Source organism: Patella vulgata, chromosome 1 (genome assembly GCF_932274485.2).
Source record: "Patella vulgata chromosome 1, xgPatVulg1.2, whole genome shotgun sequence".
NCBI classification, from domain to species: domain Eukaryota; kingdom Metazoa; phylum Mollusca; class Gastropoda; family Patellidae; genus Patella; species Patella vulgata.
Window position 1 is genome coordinate 30,299,098 of NC_065879.2, and position 21,440 is coordinate 30,320,537.

Here is a 21,440-nt window from a genome sequence, read left to right on the forward strand (position 1 = left end):
TATCAGTGAAATAAAAGTGTTATTCCACTGGCTAGCAGAAGTCCATGTTGTTTTTACCTAAAATGATTGTAAAATCATAAAATAAATAGAACATTTGTCGTTTTGTCGTGAATAACATATTTTATTTCATCTCTAAGCAAGAAAACGTTTATATTTTCACTCATGCTACGCATTCGTGAAAATATAAATTTTCTTGCTTCTCGATGAAATAAAATATGTTATTCACTCTAAAACGACAAATATCCTCTATTTAATGCTCTAGTAACTTAACTAAGAAATTTGTTATTTATTTAAAGTTGGAGGATTATTAAAGGATTAATGGTATATTGACATATAATTCTCTTTTATGTTAGTAAAAGAATATTGTGTAGAAGACATTATTTCAAGTTTTCATTAAATAAATGTTGTGTAATTTTGTAAAGAATGACATATCTCTTCAAAATCACAGGGGGATGTTGTGTGGATGAGGGGTCTAGTGTGTGCACTGTAGGTCATAAAGTCATGGGTTCAATCCCATGTTTGATCATAACAAGGGATAGCATGTTTTCTCTGGATTCCCTGGTTTCCTCAAGACCCCAAGCGAATTAGTGAATTGAAAATATAACATGTCTAAATCCCTAAAAAAAAAACTATATAGTGATGTGGGGGGGGGGGGCATGGTGGCTGAGTGAGTAAGGCGCTGACTCAACAACTAGAAGGTTACTGGTTCAATCACAGTGTTGGCTGACAAAATTTCTCAGCATAATTTTCCATTATCAGTCTTGCAGGATGGGAGAGGGCCTGGCAAGGAGACAATAAAAAGCTTAGGTCCTGTGCACACGTTCGCTTGCACTTTAAAGAACCCTAGATTGTTGGAAATTTACTAAAATTAGGCAGAAGCACCACTAACAAGTCATTATGTCCCTGATAGATCACTGAATGGCATACTGCTGTTTTTATTAGCCCAGTTGGAGCAAAAAGATTAGGATGAGTGGATGTATTTCCCCCTCTTTAAGATTACCTTTTCTACAGTAGTTTACTGAACTGACTCATACATGTACATATATGGCAAGTATATGGAGCTGTGAATGTTATAAGGATATTGTTCTGGTGTAATTCATTTTGTGTGTGCTTATCAACTCAACTCGTACAAACATAGGATATAATGGAATAAATTTTCCACCTAATTAATATTCCATCTTTCCTTGTCCTTTTTTTTAAAGTTGTGTTTTGAGAAGGGGGAGATAATAACAGTGACTCAAGCACTAGATGGAGGCTGGTGGGAAGGTACCTTGAAGGGAAAAACAGGCTGGTTTCCTAGCAACTATGTTAAAGATTTTAAATCAGGTAAATTTTGTAGAGTTTTATTTGTTCATTTTTCTGTAAATCTTAATGGATAAATCTTGTTTATATATAGTTGTATGTTTATTTTTGTTTTTATCTTTTTCATCTGTCTGCTTTATATTTGAAATAATTTAGTAATCTTGGGTTGGTTTTGTCATTTTTTCCTTCTTGATCTTAGTCTAATAACTGGTATCTTTTATTTCAAAATTTGTGTGTGTGTGTGTATCTTGAAGATAGAGTATATCTTTCCAAAATTTTAACTTCCCAAACTTCAGTAACCATGTCGATAAGACTTTTATTAAATTGTTTAGATAAGAAATTAAACTTTTTATAAAATTTCTTATTAATATCTATAATTGTTTTTTTTATTGCTATTGTGTACATTGAGTGCGGTTCTACTGTAATCTATCAAAGAGACTGGATCTGTTTAATGTAAATACAGATGTGTCTGTCAAAAAGTGCAGCATTATGACATTTATTGAATTGATATCATCTTGGTTGGAATCTCTGGCTGTACTAGTTGGCACTTTAGATGTAGGCAGCTGATAACAAGATACAGAATCCATGTGAAATTTTGACATGTGTTAGCCTCATAGTTGCATACCATTGCATGACATGTAATGGAACATCCATTCATTCTACAACACATGCATGCCATTAGGTTTTGTGTGTGTTGCTGTAATAGAAAGCTATCCGCTGCCAAACTCTGATGTTCACATACATTAAATTGACTATTTATTTTTTAGATTTAATTTATCTTTCATGACTTGAAAACTTTGTATTAAAGAATGATTAATGTAAGATTATTTCTTTAGAGTTAGGCCATGGGACAGGAATGAAAAGTAATAGAAATTCTGATATGAGTGTAATAAAAAGGGAAAGCATGCAACTATATCATAATGTGGTAAGTACTTTAAATTACATAACATATAATGAATTAAGTAGATGCAAATATATTGATATTATTATACAAAAATTTGGTTAATGTACAGCTGTTCTATATTGAATATTTTGCTTCTGTCTAGTAATTGTTCTTGTGTATTGGTATATATTGTATAGAGGTACTATACAGTATTGATTCCATCCCTACAAGTATTAAATCTAGTAATTCAGTAGAATGGGGAATAGGAAAATTGGATTGCTTCTTAGTTCTAGCTCTTAATAGCATTTTGTAATAAGAGCTTTTTGTAATGAGACTTTATCTGTAATATTATAAAAGAAAATATCAATTGTAAGTGTCAAAAAAAATATTTGCATTGATTTTGCACTACCTTTGACAAAGATAAGTCTGTTTAAAATTAAGTAAGATACAGAGTTAGAAAAATATTCTTGCTAACATCGGCAAATTCTTTATTTAACTTTGCACAAATAATAAAAAAAAAGAAAAACATAGTCCCAGAAATGAGTCATCTATATGTTGATGACTGATGAGAGATTAAAAGCATAAATCATTTCATCTTGATTGTGTTAGTATGGTATTGCATGTGTTTTCTACTACAGGTATTAAAGAATGTTATAGAAACTGAGAGAACACATGTAGCTGAAATAACCAAAGTATTAAAAACATATCTTCTTCCACTGCAGAGTACTGGCATGTAAGTATTGTTTGATAGAAAGGTTCACTTCTTGTATATTTATTGTTATTTTAAGCTAGCACTCTATGTTCCATGGCATGATATGATTTGATAATAAATTACTTTCACCAACCGCAAGAATATATATACCAGTGATGGGATTTCAAAATTTTTCTTGTCGGACATTTTACCGAAAATAAAGGGGCATAACTCTTATCGTTATTTAAACAGAAGAATTCGTACCACAATTAAAAGTCACATGTCAAAATATTCAAATCCCGTACGTAATAAAAATAGGTGAACCTCGCTATTTTTCATATTTAATTCCCGTACAGTATATAATTCATACCACAATTAAAAATCACATGTCCACAAAATATTCAAATCCCGTACGTAATAGAAATTGGTGACCTCGCTATTTTTCACACTTAATTCCCATACGGCATTCAAATTTATGTCAGTAAATGTCGTACAAAATTAAGCATTTTCGTAATATGTTGAATGAAAGCTTGCCGATCCTGCTTCGGCATCAAATTCACAACCATAATATTCCTTTAGAATTACGTGTCTTCATTTATACGGCAGCAAATGAATGCAGAACTTCCAAAATAGTTAAATCACTTGTAAACAGGCATCGCTAACTTCAGCGAATAACACTCTTTCATATTCACGACAGAGTGACAGGCATCATAGGCAACACAGCAGAATGATTGACATGCTTCTTAATTCCCACCTGCAAATACGTTAGAATTTCTGCTCATATAGCTATTGGTAGCTCCGCCCCTTTTTGTTATTTTGCTGGGTGCGGTATAGCATCAACCAACTCCAACTTCAGCGTACGGCGTCCTAGTCTCGGTCACCCAGAAACTCCTAGTCTTCAACATATTCGTAGAATATTTTTCTGGATAATAGAGACTAATAGCCTACGTGACTCGCATCACACGGCTTCAGAGTAAGCACTGCCTAATAATATTATGTTAAGCAATATTCGTGCCGCGCTCGAGATCAAGGGAAAGTGCCACTGTGGATGAGAATTTCTATATGGATTCTTAAAAGACGTAAAAGATATCGTAGACAAAATGACTGTCCATTGATTTAGGGTGTTATTTACTCTTAGGATATGTGACATCTATGATTAGTTTATTATAGATTCTGTCGGCTCACATCAATGCGATTAAGATGCCCGACAATTAAGAAACCACGAAGTAAACAGGTGGATTAAAATTATAATCATTCTTATTGAATTGATGAATAGTCCGACAAAAGGAAAGCAATGACTTCTGTTTAAGATTAGATTGATGAATTGTCCGACAAAGGATTAAGTCAGTCAATCAAGGCAGATTAAGTAGTTAATCAAGGTAGGTTTATACTATAGACGGTATAACACGATAAATACGTTGATCACTTAATTACCTAATAAACCCAGCGTATTATCGACGATAATCTGGTTGAGTGGTAGTTATACACTCAGTAAACTATATTAATTTCGGAATTCTGAATATTATTCACCATGTCTTGATGTCCGATTGGGCATATCCCTGGTCGGACAATTTTGGGCGTTTGGAAAAAAGATTTGGACAAGTCTGGAATATACGGGCCAAATCCCATCACTGATATATACATGTATAAACTAAAACAAAGATAGAATGTAAGGCATATAATGATCCAATGATTCCAATAATCACAAACAAGCGAATAAATATTGTTCATCGTGCTAACCATTATTACTTATATCTAGAAACCATCAATATTATAAGCTGCCATATTTGTTGGAAGATGAATGAAATCTTTTGTATCTTTAATTGTTTTATTACTATAAGATTAATCAACACTAATCCTAAATAAATAGACAATAGATAGCCCAATTCTTGAGTCTGTGACTCAATGGTAATAAAAACTTGAAACCTGAGACCCGATTGAATAATAATTTATTGAGCATGCTTAGTCAATCAGAATGGATAGATGACATGAAATATAAATAAATCTTTTTGTTAGAAAAATTCTGTCGCCACCAGGAAAATCTAGATTTCAAATTATGTTGCCAAAATTACATTTTTAACCCAGTTGGGTAAAATGGCAACCAACAGCGTGAGCTCGGATTTAATGAGATTACCAGGTACAGTGTCTTAATTAGAAGATTTGATTATAATAATTACATATAACTCCTTCCCTGGTAATATCACTCTTAAATATGTTTCTTTTTCGAACTGTTTTAAACAAATATTTAATATATTGGAATTAAACAGGTTTGTATACTGTATTATTTTGTTTAATTCAAGAAATGAGGAGACATATTTCTAGAATAGATTTCAAGAATTGACCAAATTTTAAAGTGAGGCTCATCTTGCTCTCACTAAGGCTGGACAATGTTTGAATTTTTGTCACCCGCCTTTCGAAGAAAGCAGGGAACTATTAAAATGGGATTGACCTCCATCTGTCTGTCTGTCTTTCTGTCCGTCTGTCTATCACACATTTTAGGACACAATTACTCTCCTTCTAATTGAGTTAGAATGTTTAAACTTGGTGTAGGTGTTTATTAGGGCAATGCTTTAGGGTAAGCAGAGATAAGCAATTTGATTAGCTGATGCTTTAGGACATGAGAACTTCAGTTCTAATTAAGTGAGAGTGATGAAACTTGGTGTATAGTTTCATTACATCAATTCCTTGACTAAGATCGATGATGAACATTTTCTGCTCAGGGTAAACAGAGCGATAAGCAATTTGATTGGTAGATGCTTTGGGACACGATAACTTTAGTTCCAATTAAGTGAAAGTGATGAAACTTGGTGTATAGTTTCATTACATCAATACCTTGACTAAGTTCGATAATGAACATTTTCTGCTCAGGGTAAACAGAGCGATAAGCAATTTGATTGGTCAAGACTTTGGAATACAATAACTCTCCTTTTAATTGAGCTAGAATGTTCACACTTGGTTTAGGTGTTTATTAGTAGCACTAGTGATTGATTGATTTATTGATTTATTAATAGCTATCTTCTTGTATGAAAACTTTATATTCCTTTTCAGTTTAAATGTCGGTGAATTTTGTCAGTTAATAGGTAACTTAGAAGATATTGCAGCATTCCAACCTGTCTTTCTTGCTTCATTAGAAGAATGTGAAAAGTAAGATATTATCATTATAATGAGTATATGGAGAAACATGCTAAAGATATTTTTGTGTAATTTCAGTTTAATTTTCTGTTTGTATGAATCTATGAGAGAGAGAGAAATGCGTTCAATGTCCACTCAACACAAACTAGGTTATTTCGGGACTAACATATGGTTCAATTTTATTTCATTAATATGGTTGCGCGTAGGGGTCTTTAGCAGTGGGGCGAAACTGGAGGAGCCGGAGAAACCCTCGGGGTTGGACAGCCGACCCTACTCCTTGTCATGTACAAGCAGGGAATCGAAATCACACCACTTGACTAGTGACAGACTTTAAGACAGAAACACGCACGCGTTAACCATTCGGACACACATGTGAATCTATGCCTTTATTTACTTTGTAAAATTTTGAAGGAGCAAAAAACTCTTTGATTTTGATCAAAATAAAGTGTATTATTTCAACAAGTTAAAAAGCAAGCTCTATGCAGTTTTTGTCACCTCAGACTAAGCTAAGGCAGGTTTGTTGTTTCTTTGTTTTTATTCTTTTTTTACTCAAATCAAAGAGTGTGGCATTTTAAGTTTATTGTTTTCAAATAAATGATTTTTTGAAATATGTTGGGGTTTTTTTTTGTTCTTATGTACCTATATCATTAATTTGTTTATATACATTTTTTAAAAACAGATTACCACCATCTCAAAGAAGAATAGGAGGTGTATTTTTAACTCATGCTGAACAATTAAGAAATCTGTATATACAGTATTGTGCTAATCATCCACTAGCTGTTTCTGTATTACAAAGACACAGGTAAGACAGTCATCATAATAACTGAGCCACGATGGCTCAATGAGTAAGACAATGGCTCGCTAACCGGGAGGTCCCATGTTCAATCCCGGTGTGCATTTAACTCGATATAATAGTAGGCTGTAGCACCACTGCCCGGGCAAAATGTTCCTCGTAGCACACTGTATGACATAATATGTCGTCTTCATCAGTCCAGTCTGAACAGAACAATAGGACGTTAAACCCCATTTCATTTCACTTTTATTTCATCATAATAATAAGGGAAAACATACACATGAATACGTTGGTGGGTTATTATATACCAGTATATCAGAATATTGCAATACATTTAGCCTAATCAGTATAATATGATACGATTTCTTAAACAACTCAGTATATCGCTATATTTTTATGAATGAAATTGTTAAAATCTTTTGAATTTTGTAGACAATGTCCCTGCAGATGACAGTCATCATTTGACTGTTGTTTGTTAATAAACTGTAGTATTGAATAAAATAAAGTCCAGTTTTTAATTCAAATGTGTTCATATCTGAATACTTTTAGACAAAAAATGTATATAAGTTGATTATCTAGAAGATATAGAACAATTTCATATATTGGAATATACTGAGATTTTACAATATAGAGAGTAGAAATATTGCAATAGATCACAATACAGCTTTTGGCTACAATACTCGGCCTCATGTATAGGACATGGTCAATATTCATATTATCTTGCACATGGTCATTAAGTTGGGATGAAAACAAAAATCCTCTGTACACAGTCCATAATATAGTCATAATGCTAGAAAGTAAAGGAATGTAGGTTAGTCTCTCCATAGCACTACTTGAGACTAACAAACCAATCATTTTTTTCTGTAGTCATTTGTGCAAAGCTTGTTTGGAGAGTTTGTTTATTTAATGGTTATCATTCTTTATTTCCTGTGTGTTATAACTTTATTAAGTTTATATATACAGCTGTGTTGTTATTGCAGCTGATAAAACCATCTACCTATTTCCTGCATAACTTCATTTTGGAAATGTACTAAAGATTAACTGTTATGTACTCATATATACATTTAAATATGTCTTGATATTTGGTTATAAAGAGGTTTTTGATATCCAGTACCCTAAATAAACCTGACCAATAATCTGTGTGTGAAATAGCTTTATCTAATGTCTGCTTCCAACGAGGTGATATCGCAGACAAATTAATATTCTCTTTTTGCCCTCCAATTATTTAAAGTGCTATACCGATACCTTTGCATCAGATATTTGTATTGTGCTCCCTGTGTTATGTGTTTTTCCCCTGGGTTACTGACTGACACTGCGTTTAGTTTAAAAAAATGTATTTCATCTATGGTGTGAACTGCTTTACAAATTTCAACATAGATTATTGTGTAGTACCTACCATCTAGTGTTGTTTTATACACACCAATGGATTAAGATTGGTATTCATCTACAATATAAGAGATGGCAAATATAATTTTTTAAAATATTTTTTTTTTTTTACAGAGATGAATTAAGTCGGTATATGGAAAATTTGGGTGTACCAGTTCCAGGCTCAATGACTTTAACAACAAATCTCTCAAAAGCATTTACAAGATTAGAAAAATATCCAAGTTTGTTAAAAGAACTTGAAAGACACATAGAGGTATTTATATCTAGTTGTCCCCTGCCTTTTAAAGAAAGTAGGGGACTGTTAAAATTGGTCTGTCCGTCCGTCTGTCTGTCATACTCTTTTGGGAGACACAATAACTCAACTTCTAATTGAACTAGACTGTTCAAACTTGGTGTAGGTATTTATTAGTTGACTACCTTGATGGAGTTCGAAGACGAGCACTTTCTGCTTAGGCTAAGCAGAGATAAGCCATTTGATTGGTTGATGCTTTGGGACATGATAAACTTAGTTCTTATTAGTGAGAGTGATGAAACTTGGTGTATAGTTTAATTATATCAATACCTTGACTTAAGTTCGATAATGAGCATTTTCTGCTTAGGTAAGCAGAGCAATAAGCAATTTGATTGGTCGAGACTATGGAGCTCAACAACTTTGATTCTAATTGCGTGAGAGTAGTGTGATACTTTGTGGATAGTTTCATCACATCAATATCTTGACTAAGTTTGATGATGAGCATTTTCTGCTTAAGCTAAGTATAAATGTCTATCTGATTGGTTGAGAATTTGTAACCCAATATCTCTCCTAACTGAGGTAGAATGTTCAAACTTGGTATCAGTGTTTATTAGGTGAATGCCTTGACAGAGTTTGTCATGCGCATTTTCTACTAAGGCTAACCAGAGATAAGCAATGTGATTGTTGAGATTTTGGAACACTATAACTTTTATTCTAATTGTGTGAGAGTGATGAAAGGTATAGTTTAAATTCATTATATCAATACCTTGACTCTGCTTAGGCCAAGTAGCGAAAAGAAATTTGATTGGTCAAGACTTTAGAACATAACAACTCTGCTTTTAATTGAGGTAGAATGTTTAAACTTGGTTTAGATGTTCGATCGTGAACATTTTCTGCTCAGACTAAGTATAGATAATCAGTTTGATTGCTCAATACTTTTGAAAAAGATGTGCAATTAATTAATAATTGTCATCTATTTATTTTGGGATTTCATAGGCACATTCCATCTCATTGTACTGTTAGTACCAGGCATTAGTAAAATCTCCTTAATTAAGAAACGGTTTTATTCTAGTTTGAAGGATTATCCAGGCACTATTCCAATCCTTATTTAAGAAATGGTGGTACATTATTATCTCAATGTATGTTAGCGTTTGTTTGAGTTTTTTAGTTGACAGCCAATGCTGCAAATCAAAGCATTACCACTTGCATTTGAGTTCTTCAGTTAAACTAAATATTTAATAACAATTTGAACATTGTAACATAAAGAATGTGGTTTATTTTTAGGAAAGTCATCCAGATAGAGGTGATACACAAAGAGCTATAGCTGTGTACAGAGATATAGCGGTAAGTATCATAATTATGACTCTTTCATAAATCATTTATTAGTACTCCTATTATGGATGCCAGAAATGATTTTGATTTAACCATTTTATTATTTGCTAATTCGCTTTAGTAGTGGTAGGAAACACACTAGGTTGGTCAGGTGACTCAATTCCTTGTCACATCCAAGCTTGGGATCAAAACCACAGCACTTGACTCAATGACAGACCTTATGATACAAAATGTATGCGTTAGACCTCTGGACCACTCTACCCCTTAATTTATGAAAAAGTAAATATATTTGGGGCTTTTGGAGTGTAAGATCCACATTAGATTATAAAAAGATTAACTAATTGGGTCTGTAACAACAGAATTGTCAGTTCTAACTTGCAGTTTTTCACACACAGCTATTTATATTGATTATTTGTATTTTCTAAAGAATTCTTGTATGGAAATAAGAAAATTAAAAGAAATGGAATTAGAAATAGTAGCAAGTAGTATCAAAGATTGGGAAGGTGATGTGAGTATAATATATTTAATTCAGTTATTTAGAAGGAAAAATCAAATTTACTATGATGCAGTAAATTGTTCGTTGACAGGGAGGAGGATAAGCTTGCTAGAAATTGTGTATACACCTTTGATTTAATTTGCCCATGAAGGCTACTCTGAAAAACCAATACACAAAGATGATGTTGTTCGTCAATATGACACAAAAATCTGATCTGAGTTTTCTTATATGTTTCTATCAATAAAATTTTCTTTTAAAATTATTATAAATATTTAAGAAGTTATATTTTATTTTTTGTAGGATATCACAAAACTAGGTGAAGTAATCCATTTATCCCAGGTTAAACTTCACAATAATACAGGAGAAAAGTTTGAAAGAATTTTCGTTTTATTTCCTCATTGCTTGGTAATGTTATCAATGAGTCCAAGACTTAGTGGTTATCAGTATGAAGTAAGTCTACTTTTATCTTTGTTTATATATGAAAAATGTTCAAGAAAGAATTACTTGTTATTTTCGTGGAAATGATTAATTTGAAGTCGTCCTGTAATATACTCCTTCCTATATAAATGAAAACAAGGTCACTTTATTTTCAAATGGTGATATCTTGATACTTCAAAGCAGGGATCTTAATCAGCTGATTATAGTTGATTACAGCCAATTGGTTTTAAAACAGCAATGAACTGTTCACTACACTATCATAAATCCCATCTACTTTCATCTCAGTTTCAATTATTACCTATATTAATTTTGTTTTAATAATTAAATGTTAAATAATGAAGTTGAGTATATTTTAGTGTGGATTAAAAAGGTTTGAAAAATGTAAATGATGATCAGCGACTTTAATTTTTACAAATATTTCTCAGGGTAAATTACCGTTAAGTGGTCTAATTATAAACAGATGTGAATCAGGAGATAAATATCCTAATGGTTTCGAAATCTCAGGTCAGTACTTAAAAATTTTATTCATAACTTAATTTGTTAGTAAATACTGTGTAAGATATGAAATTATATGATTGTTTATATATTAATAATATTATGTAACATATTGATATATTTGAATCTGTTCCAATTTGTTCTCCATAATCTGAACATAATGTCCTAGATACGTGTATGTGTGATATAAACATATGTTCTGGATATGTGTGATGAAAACATTCTGTTTTAGATATATATATGTGATGTAAACATACTGTTCTAGATATGTGTTACATGTATGTAAACTTAATGTTCTAGACGTGTGTGATGTAAACTTAATGTTCTAGATAGAGTGGTTCGTGCAAATAACAAAAATCCAATAAACGAGCTATATTTGGGACTTATTTTAACAAGTATGATAAGACTTAACATTAAAATCATCATTCATTAACAATTAAACTATTGCTAAGTTGGATATTTGTGTGATTTGGCCATTTGAATGGGACTTTCTAATTATATGGAAAATTTGATCGCCCAAGTAGCGTTACAGCGGTAGATTTTTTCATTAAAAAGAGTTATGTTTCTTGGTAACATCAAAGTTTCAAATTTTGCTCTGGAAAACGAATTCTTAATTTCCGCAGTCGGCTTTCTTCGTTTTTTTACGTACGTACAATTAACGATTGAATTTAACATTTGTACGCGTGCGCAACCCTTAGTTAGAGAGAGGGAGAGAGATGTCTGTAATTTGAGCTGTTTTTTTTAACGTTTACATGCAATAGACTATATCTTCTTTGAGCAGCATTTAGCAATTGACATACGTAATACAATAGACTATAGTTAAAACTTTCTAATAAGGGGTGAATCTTGTGGTTTACAAACGCAGTATGTAGAGAGTGCTTACCATACTCATATTGTAGATGTTAAATATCCTTTATGATAATCCTATTTTGCTTCAAATAATTATCACAAATATAAAAATCATACACATCAAAAACAGAGGAGCACACAACATGCACAAAGAAAAAAAGCCTTAAGCATTTTCAAATCGGTTCGGCAGCAGTGGTCCAAATGTCTAGCATTGCATCCGGAATTCCGTATAAGAATCTACTTAGAAGTCAAAAATGCGTCTCCTACACATTGTCCTCTAAACTGTGTTATAAATTATAGAATAAACCGTTAATCAATTGAACCCATTTCAAGGTGGAACTGCATGCTTTTTGATATGATTGGGCTATTTGTGGCGCCAGATAATCCAAAAATAGAAGTTGATACGTGAAAATGCGTCGACGAAAAAATCTTTGATCTGTTATATGACTGGAAAATTCTGTTATTAAAAACAACCGGCATGACAGTGACTACATAATAAGTTGGGAGTTCTACAATAGGGATCTTTTAGTGAAATGTTAGTGAAATTTAAGTTTAAATATATCCTTTGTGTTTGAATTCCCACTTATGGTTGGTTGTGTCGTATTATGTAACAATCTGGAAATTTTTGTTTTATAGCCATTGTTCTCGAAAGTAAGACGCACAATTTACGCATCGTGTCGGGTTTTCATATTTTTAATAATTATGAAACAGTCAATGCGTGTCTTTTTGGTTATATTTCAGTTTTAGAAAAATGATTTGTTGCTGGATTTATAATAACTGAAACGTTTTGTAACCACCATGTTAGAAATGGCAAATGCATAAGGATACTAAACACGAATGGCATAGCCATAATGGCACATCCTCCTATTAAATTTGACACAAAACCGGGGACCAAATTCGCAGCGCCCTAAAATGATTAGAATCCGAGTCTTGTGACCAGGGTCCTGTTTCACGAAATTTTAACTAAAGATAAAATCCAAATTTTAGTAGATACTTCAATTTTGATTGGCTAAGCACTACAATCAGTCTAATATTATCCAATCAAATTACTAAAATTTGGATTTTATCTTAGTTAAAATTTCGTGAAACAGGCCCCAGTACCGTAATTTTATTTTAATCATACACGTCTGGTTAATCGAGCCTAGGGGAAATAATATCGTTTAATTAATTTCCAGTCTCAAATTTTTCTTCGTATTTAGAGCTAGCAATAATGTAACTTCTAAAGTAACTAAAGCGCCCACTAACAACAGAGTATTGCGGTTAAAAAAAAGTAACTTTCACTGTCTTGCAGTGTCAGTATGTTGCCACGAAAGTGTAGCTAAAAGATAGAAAAAGGGCGAAACTACACGAGTTGACTCTGAACCGAGAACCGTTACAATATATACGTCATTGGTTACAATCAACTAACTTAGAAATTAAATCACTGAGTTTTAGCCAAAATTTTAATCTAGTTCTTAACTACTTATTTTTAAAAGTCCAACGAGTAAAGAATAATTTTTTACATGGCTTCATTGATAAATAAGTGAATGAATATTGTCACGTGAATTTCTATTTTGGGCGACTGTTTGCTGCTTACAGTGCACGAGCGAGTCCGTGAGAGCACTTTTCTCATAAACGAAGTTTTGATCCGCGTGACAACATGCTGTTAAAACAGGTCAGTTTATATAGTAGAGATAATTGAGTCTGTGGGTCACTCTATTCTAGATATGTATGATGTAAATATTATAGTATATGTATATTATAACAGGGAATATGATAGAACCAATGGTTATTACGTGTGGTACTAAATTGGAAGTATCATCATGGGTGGAAATTTTACGGCAACAGATAAAACAGGCTTTAAATACAGGTTCTACTAAACCTCAAAGTTTACAGGTAAAGAGCTATATGGGTTTACTAGTGCAGTAGTGAAGTCATATATTCCAATTTGTATGGAAGACAAAGCAAGCACATCAAAGATCAAAACTTTTAATTTTGTGTGTGTATTGTAGAGTATGTAGACTTATCTAGGAAATCTAATCTGAAGTTAAATAAATATAAACCATCAGAAAAGGGAACCTTGAGTCCAAATCAATATCAAGCATCACATGCTCAATAGCTAAGTTTATATAAAACGTAATATTTTATATTTGATTAAATAGACTGAATTTGATTTTTATTATATATTATTAGGTACTCTAGAAATATATTACATGTATGTAATCAATCCATTTCAGATATCCCAGTCTCAACCCAGTATCAGCACATTAACGCCAGCTAAAACTGCCAAAGTATCTCAAACTCCGGTTAATATTTATAAATCTAATAGTACATGGAGTATGTCTTGCCTAAGGCCTTTTCCTCCCATGAGACCATCTTTAGCATGTCGTGAAGATGCTCTCAAAAGTCCTAAAGCTGCACGTAAATCGGTTCAAAGCAAGCGAAAACCAGGTGAGTAGACTTAGTAATGTAATCTGTATCAGTATATTCTTATAGAAAGTTGTATTTCTACCTTACTAATAATTTTGATGTGGCTAACAGTTGAATATTATGCAAGTTATTTATGAAAGCATAGAAGCACCGAGTTCCAAATAATTTCCATGTAAGAGAAAGAGAGAAACCTAAATGATTACAGAAAGTATTGTATTATTATTGTTTTATGTTATTACATAATTATTAATCCCCAAAAATGTTATTTCTATTAGAATTTTATTTTTCTCTATTTAAATGCTATCAGTTCGTACCCACTCTGGAGATGAGTATGATTATAATGTCCGCAATAAATGTTAGTCTATTTTTCTGTTTTAATTATATTTTCATACCCTTTCATACATCTACATGTACATGTATTGTTTGTGACAAAGCTTTCAAATTGTCAGTTACATGTACATATATATTTAAATATATAGGCCTAAATTATACATCATGTTTCTATAACTCGTCACATTGTAAGCATGTTTTTACCCTTCATATGGAAACTATTATATGTCATACTTAGTTATCTGATTTATCTGGCCTTGGCAATGATGCCTTTATCTTGCATGAATGCTTTGTTTTGAGATATTCGAGATTGTCTCCCCCTTGTCCTTCCTTTCCTAGATCAACTGGATTCATACAAAATGGCTACCAAAACATACATCAATGTATATATACACAATGTATATATACACATACACTTTCCATATTAAAAGGATGAACATCTGCCGATTAAATAAACCTATAGTGAGTTACTAGTCTCGATCATCCAGCCTGTAATAATAGCTAGTCTCGTACATCATCATTGAAAATTGGCAAATGATGCATTGTTGTCCTAAAGAAATAATCTCCGAAAGTACCATCTTAGTCTTAAAATGACGATAACAAATCATACACCATTACATTGTCTTTCCACACCTTTATATACTTTGATCAGATGCAATAATTAAAAGTATTTTTCACAGAATTTCTTTCTAATGCATGTCTAATCTATGGATTTCAAATTACCTGTTTATGTCTTAATATAAATTTCCTGAAAAAATTGGGCATGCCACTGAATGTTCATATATTTTATTCATCTCCTGTATACATGTATCTTCCAGTGCTTCTTTATGATGATTTAAATCATTATTTACGACAATACTATATACCGGAAAACTACCGGAAAACACCATGTTATACTGAATACCAGAAAACATCGGAAAAACACTAAATACCGGAAAATACCCTAAATAGGTAACCCGGAGGATGACACCCTAAATAGGTAACCCGGAGTCTGGTCCTCTGTGTGCCTGGGTTAGGGTTATATTCCGGTTTATAGTATAGCCCTTCTCCAGGTTACCTATTATGGGTGTTTTCCGGTATTTAGTGTTTTTCCAGTGCTTTCCGGTAGTCAGTATAACATGGTGTTTTCCGGTTTATAGTATAGCCCATTATTTAATTCTTTAAGATTTGAAGGTTGAGGGAACCGTTTTAAGATTTGAAGGTTTAGGGAATAGTTTTTAAGATTTGAAGGTTTAGGGACCCGTTTTAAGATTTGAAAGTTGAGGAAATAGTTTGAGGCTTTGAGATCAGACTTTAATTAAAATAAAATAATAATATTCTAACTTTTTTTCATTTCATGAACTATGTTGTGCAGTAATATATCTAAAATGATTTACCACAGCAGTATATTATCTTCTTTTCTGTTTAAATTTGATTATCTATAAAAGAGAAATTTATTTTTTAAATAGAATTTTAAACACAGTACATCTACTATATTTTCAGTTGAGCATATAGTAGATGTACTGTGTTTAAAATTCTGTTTAAAAAATAAATTTCTCTTTTATAGATAATCAAATTTAGTTTAAAAATACAATCTCTCTTTTATAGATGATCCAAAGGTTTACAACGAAGATGCTTTTATATTAGAAGTAATTGAGGCGTATCATAATAGTGCTAAAACCAGACATACACTGACATCATGTAAGTATAATAATCATATCTTTAATGAATTCCAATTTCTTTATAACATAAAGGTATACAAAATTATAATCTTTTCATCCAAATTATGATGCAGAAAAAGAAAAATATATTACAATAGACATTATATAGTGGTTTAGGATACAAGGTAGGGAACGAGATACAATGAAAACGGTCCATTGATTTGACTAGAAGTCCTGGCTAGACATAATGCAGCTTAAATGTGATTTTTGGCACGATTGTTGGCTGGACATTTACTGACATAGGAATATCAACAACAATAGGAAGTACAATAATCTTACAGAACAGGCAAGAAAAAATGTGTTATCTGAATGATGTTGATAGTTATTGGAGAAAATTAAAGAGAAAGGGAGGTGGCGTTTATCTTGTTTCCTACCATTTGTAATTATTGACTAATTGAGAAGCAGTTTCTAACGAGTTATTTGCCCCTGAATTTGAATATAACAGATAGACTTTAGGCATAATACTTAGCCCCAGCTTCATGTTATTTTAAATGGGACAGATATCTGACTTCCTTGATACCACATAACAAAATGAATTGCTAGTTTATTCTCATAGTGTGATTGTTTGTGCTTTTGAAAGTGGATTTGGGTTTTAAGAATAACAAAATGAAACAAGTTTGCTAAGAAACGTTTATGGATTTATCATTGTTTTAGAAGCTGATTTTTCATTGAAAAGTCGGTCTTCTATACATGTGTGGTATTGCTATTTTTAATGTGGTTATTTGGCCATCAGGTCGCCAATTATACACAGATCTAAGGAAAAATAAAGGTAGGAGAAAGACATGTTCAGTGCCTGCCCTAACCTACAACATGTGTTATTCTTGTGGAATGTGTCTCTCTAGATCTAGACCCATCTAATTCTTATAGATCAATTAAATTCAAATTTAATACTAGGTTACTGCAAGTTTATTATAATAATAAAAAATACAACTTTTGTTTCCTTAGCATTTGAATAGTTTCTTATGAGAACATTTAGCATTCAAATTATGTATCATAGTAAACTTTGTTGACAAATTGCTTACACTTATTAGTTTTGTTCTAAAAAAAAATTAATTCCATGTAAGTTGATAAAGCAAATTTTTAAAATGTTTTTGATGTTAATGTGAAATCTTTGAGAATTTTGCCTTGAATTGATTATTGAACTATGTTACCACAAAAACAAGAAACTGGTAATCTCTTTTTTGAAAAGCTATATCTCTTATAATGCAAAAGGAACAAAAGTTTGTTAATAAAATCAGTTGTAGAAAATATTTAAATTAAACACAGTAATGTCTTGTGAAAGAGTAGATTGATTACCTTAAGTTTATGTAGGTAAATTGTTAGAACCATTTTAATTAAACTTGCATGGCTAATTAATAATTTTTGGTTATTAATTTGTCAATATATATATACCGTACTTCATTTTAAACCCTACTGTTAATGATAAAAGGTACTATATACTCTATGTGGCATGGGAATGATAACTTTCATTTTTACCTCAACATTTTTATTTCTTTGAGAATGGATTTCTCTTAGTACATGTACATTAATACACAGAACATAGATAAGAGTAATGTATAGATAATCATTCATAAATATTATGCAGAAATAATTTCTGTAACAAGGGGAACAATTTTAGGAAAATTATCATTTTGGCTTGTTTAATTATAAATACATTTTATGTTTGGCATATATATATATAAGTTCTGATTTACTGTATATACATTTTCATGGACTTTATTTGTCCATATATTGCCATGGTGAATTTTTTTAAACAATGGGTCTTAAAGATCATATTGAACCAGCCATGATTAAACCAATAGAAAGACTAACTTGTATGACACACTCCATGTTGGTGAAAAAGATATTTTTGTTTTCAGTTGAATTAATTATTTCAGAAGAATTTTCTAATTGTTGGATATACAGTTAATAAAAAATTTCACTTAGTAACAGATGAAAAATGTTTTATAGTTATAGATCTTTGAGAAATTCTTCAACTAAGCCTTTTTTTTAATGTTTCCAAGTGACATTTGCAATAACTGTTTGATTAGTTATAGCATATTTACATTATGAAAAACTCTTTGTTCATGCTGCCTTCAACTTTCTTAATGCTGCTTTACCAGTGGATTTAACCAAACTACGACTCAGCGATGGATCAAACTCGGATGGATCGGCAGCTTCGGATCCTCTTATTTCTCCTGAACTTGATGATTATAACTTCTTACGCGGAACGCATATGATGCAAGGCTTTTGTTGTGCTACTTTTCCGCTTGCTCGTGGAATGGCAAAAGCTATAAAACGGTTGTGACTTTGATATTTCAGCAAAAAAAAATGATAGACATTGACATTTTATTTTTGAAAAAAAGTTGTTATGTCTTAAGAACTATTTGTATTAAATGAATTATGTGTTTAATGGTGAAAACAGTAATTAATGTAGATAAATGTTATGGATATTGTTTTAATCTAACTGACAAAGCTCTTTTTCTTCCACACATTTGCCAACTGAAAGTCTGATCTCTTGAATAGAAATATATACAGTACAATAGATTGTATACATGTAATTTAAATATTTAATATGTCATGTTGGAATTAGCTCCCTCATCATTGATCATGCTCCAGTCTAAATAGATTTATACAAACAGGGCATATTCAGTATTGCTGAATCAGTATAAACCTTCCAATTAAACAATTCAAACCTGCAATACAGAAAATTATGCTACATCTTTTAAAAGGTTTTTATTCTTGATATCTGATTCAATGTCTAATCAAAGTCAAAGGTATTATCCTGTTATCACAGACTTAGTCTGCGTTTTTATATGCCCAGATTGAATTGGGGTTTTATATTGTCTTTGTTTCCAACCATCCATCAGGCTCCTTGGGCTAAAGTTAATATCTGATTGATTTTCAACGATTTCCGATTACTACCAGAGTTATGGCCCTTGATACTCTAAAACATCTTGGGGACATTCTGGAGGCTAAAGTTAATATCCGATTGACTTTAAATTTATACACAGTGTTTAAGGTCATGAGACGAAGAAGCCCTATGATTTTCAACGATTTCCGATAATTACTGCCAGAGTTATGGCTCTTGATCACTTTAGAATATCTTCTGGATGCTTTAGACACTAAAGTTAATATCTGACTTTAAATTTATACACAGTGTTTAAGTTTATGAGATGAAGAAGTCTATTAATTTTCAGCAATTTCCGATAGTTACTGCCAGAGTTATGGCTCTTGATCACTTTAGAATATCTTCTGGATGCTTTAGACACTAAAGTTAATATCTGACTTTAAATTTATACACAGTGTTTAAGTTTATGAGATGAAGAAGTCTATTGATTTTCAGCAATTTCCGATAGTTACTGCCAGAGTTATGGCCCTTGATCACCTTGAAAAATCTTGTGGACACTTTAGAGGCTAAAGTTAATATCCGATTGACTTTATATTTAATACAGTGTTTAAGGTCATAAGACGAAGAAGCCTATCAATTATTCAACGATTTCCAATAATTATCAGGCCCCGTAGCTAGCCCCAAAATGTTAGTGGGGGGGGGGCGATGTATCTACACTTGACGGTCCACGGCGAACGGCGCCGTGACGCACCTCTCTTCAGAGAAGGGTCTAGGGTGATCTCCCCCCAGAAAATTTTGGAAAATAGGGTTTGCAACTGACGAAAGGAACTAGAAAAATAACGGAAAATTTCAATTTTGAGGCTGAATTTGTGTATTTTCGTATAATGATATTTTGATAGGAACATTATAAAAATTTGAAGGAAGGAATTGTTTGAAGATTATCCCCATTGTAAATTTGACTTGAAAATTTCCTACAATCTCCAAATGGTTCTCATATCATAGATTTTGTCATCGGCGGCCCACCAATCTCAGCATTTTTTCCAGCGGGGGCTGCTGCCCCCTGCTAGCTACAGGCCTGATTATGGCTATTGATATTAAATATTTTGTATGCTAAATGTTAGAATAGGGCATACCTGTTAATATTGATTTCATTTTTAAATTGGCATATACAATACCAATAAACTCATTCATTAGCATATAAATCAAAATATTAAAGGTTAAAAAAACTGAAAAACTGACTAGAGCTTATTGACCTCTGAACTCGGATTCAGCTAGATTATCAGGACATTTTGTGAATAATTAATTACCTTTGTTTCATTTGCTTTTTTTAAAATTTGCACCTGCTTATGGACGAAATTTTTTTTATTATTGATACGTAAATTTATAAACATTACAGTATATGAAATAAGTTAAGAAATTTATTATAATCTTATGACGAAAGTAGAGATATTTAAGTTATTTTTATTGTGCAATAAATGGAGTAGTTTTAGCACTTCCATTTTGTTATTTATTGTATTATTTATTGTTATATTGTTGTTTTCTACACAAGTTATTGTATAGTTGTAAATTAGTTGTATTACGTAAAATGTACTGGATTTTTTTTGTCATAAGGTAATGCAGGACATTGTTTTATATTGCTCTTCGACACTTGTACTCGTATATGGATGAAGTTTACAGAATTAACGTCCAGAAATGTCAAGCTATTCTGATTTTGTTTTCAATATTCCACCCGCAGTGCAAACTGAAAGTACATTTTTCAACCTTTTACTATGATCTAAAACTACTTACACTATTCTAAACACTCAACAGCATTCATAATATAGTTTATTTAATATTTATTTAGAAAAGGTAATAACCCATTAAAATATAATTATAAAGGAGCTGAAATACCATTACGCCAAGTGGTCTCATGTGGGATTTAGATCATATGGTCTGTCCTTGTTTCGTGGTTTCATTTCCAGCTTTGTGTACATGTAAACTTGTAGGGTCGCCTGCCTATCATCGCCTGGTTGACATTTCTATGCGCAAGCAAATTATTGAGATAAAGATAGTCCATAGTCCCAAAATGACATAACTTGTGTAGAGTTTGCCTATCTGTGGAAATTGAGACTTGCCATATCCAAAAAGAAGTATCTTTAATTT

At 31.9% G+C, this 21,440-nt stretch overlaps 1 protein-coding gene across 4 annotated transcripts in view; it reads left to right on the forward strand.

Annotated features, from left to right (window-relative positions):
- LOC126810688 (rho guanine nucleotide exchange factor 7) overlaps positions 1-21,440 on the forward strand; it is a 43,992-nt gene that overhangs the window by 15,245 nt on the left and 7,307 nt on the right. The window contains exons 3-17 of one of the 4 annotated variants that reach the window (XM_056099658.1): positions 1,203-1,326; positions 2,139-2,227; positions 2,824-2,918; positions 5,925-6,020; positions 6,688-6,810; positions 8,302-8,440; positions 9,704-9,763; positions 10,179-10,259; positions 10,548-10,697; positions 11,111-11,189; positions 13,777-13,904; positions 14,246-14,459; positions 14,746-14,793; positions 16,356-16,448; positions 17,202-17,237. In XM_056099658.1, coding sequence (XP_055955633.1) covers positions 1,203-1,326; positions 2,139-2,227; positions 2,824-2,918; positions 5,925-6,020; positions 6,688-6,810; positions 8,302-8,440; positions 9,704-9,763; positions 10,179-10,259; positions 10,548-10,697; positions 11,111-11,189; positions 13,777-13,904; positions 14,246-14,459; positions 14,746-14,793; positions 16,356-16,448; positions 17,202-17,237 — 1,555 coding nt within the window. The remainder of the gene's footprint in view (positions 1-1,202; positions 1,327-2,138; positions 2,228-2,823; positions 2,919-5,924; positions 6,021-6,687; positions 6,811-8,301; positions 8,441-9,703; positions 9,764-10,178; positions 10,260-10,547; positions 10,698-11,110; positions 11,190-13,776; positions 13,905-14,245; positions 14,460-14,745; positions 14,794-16,355; positions 16,449-17,201; positions 17,238-21,440) is intronic. The other 3 variants (XM_056099659.1, XM_056099663.1, XM_056099664.1) reach the window with 3 other exon arrangements.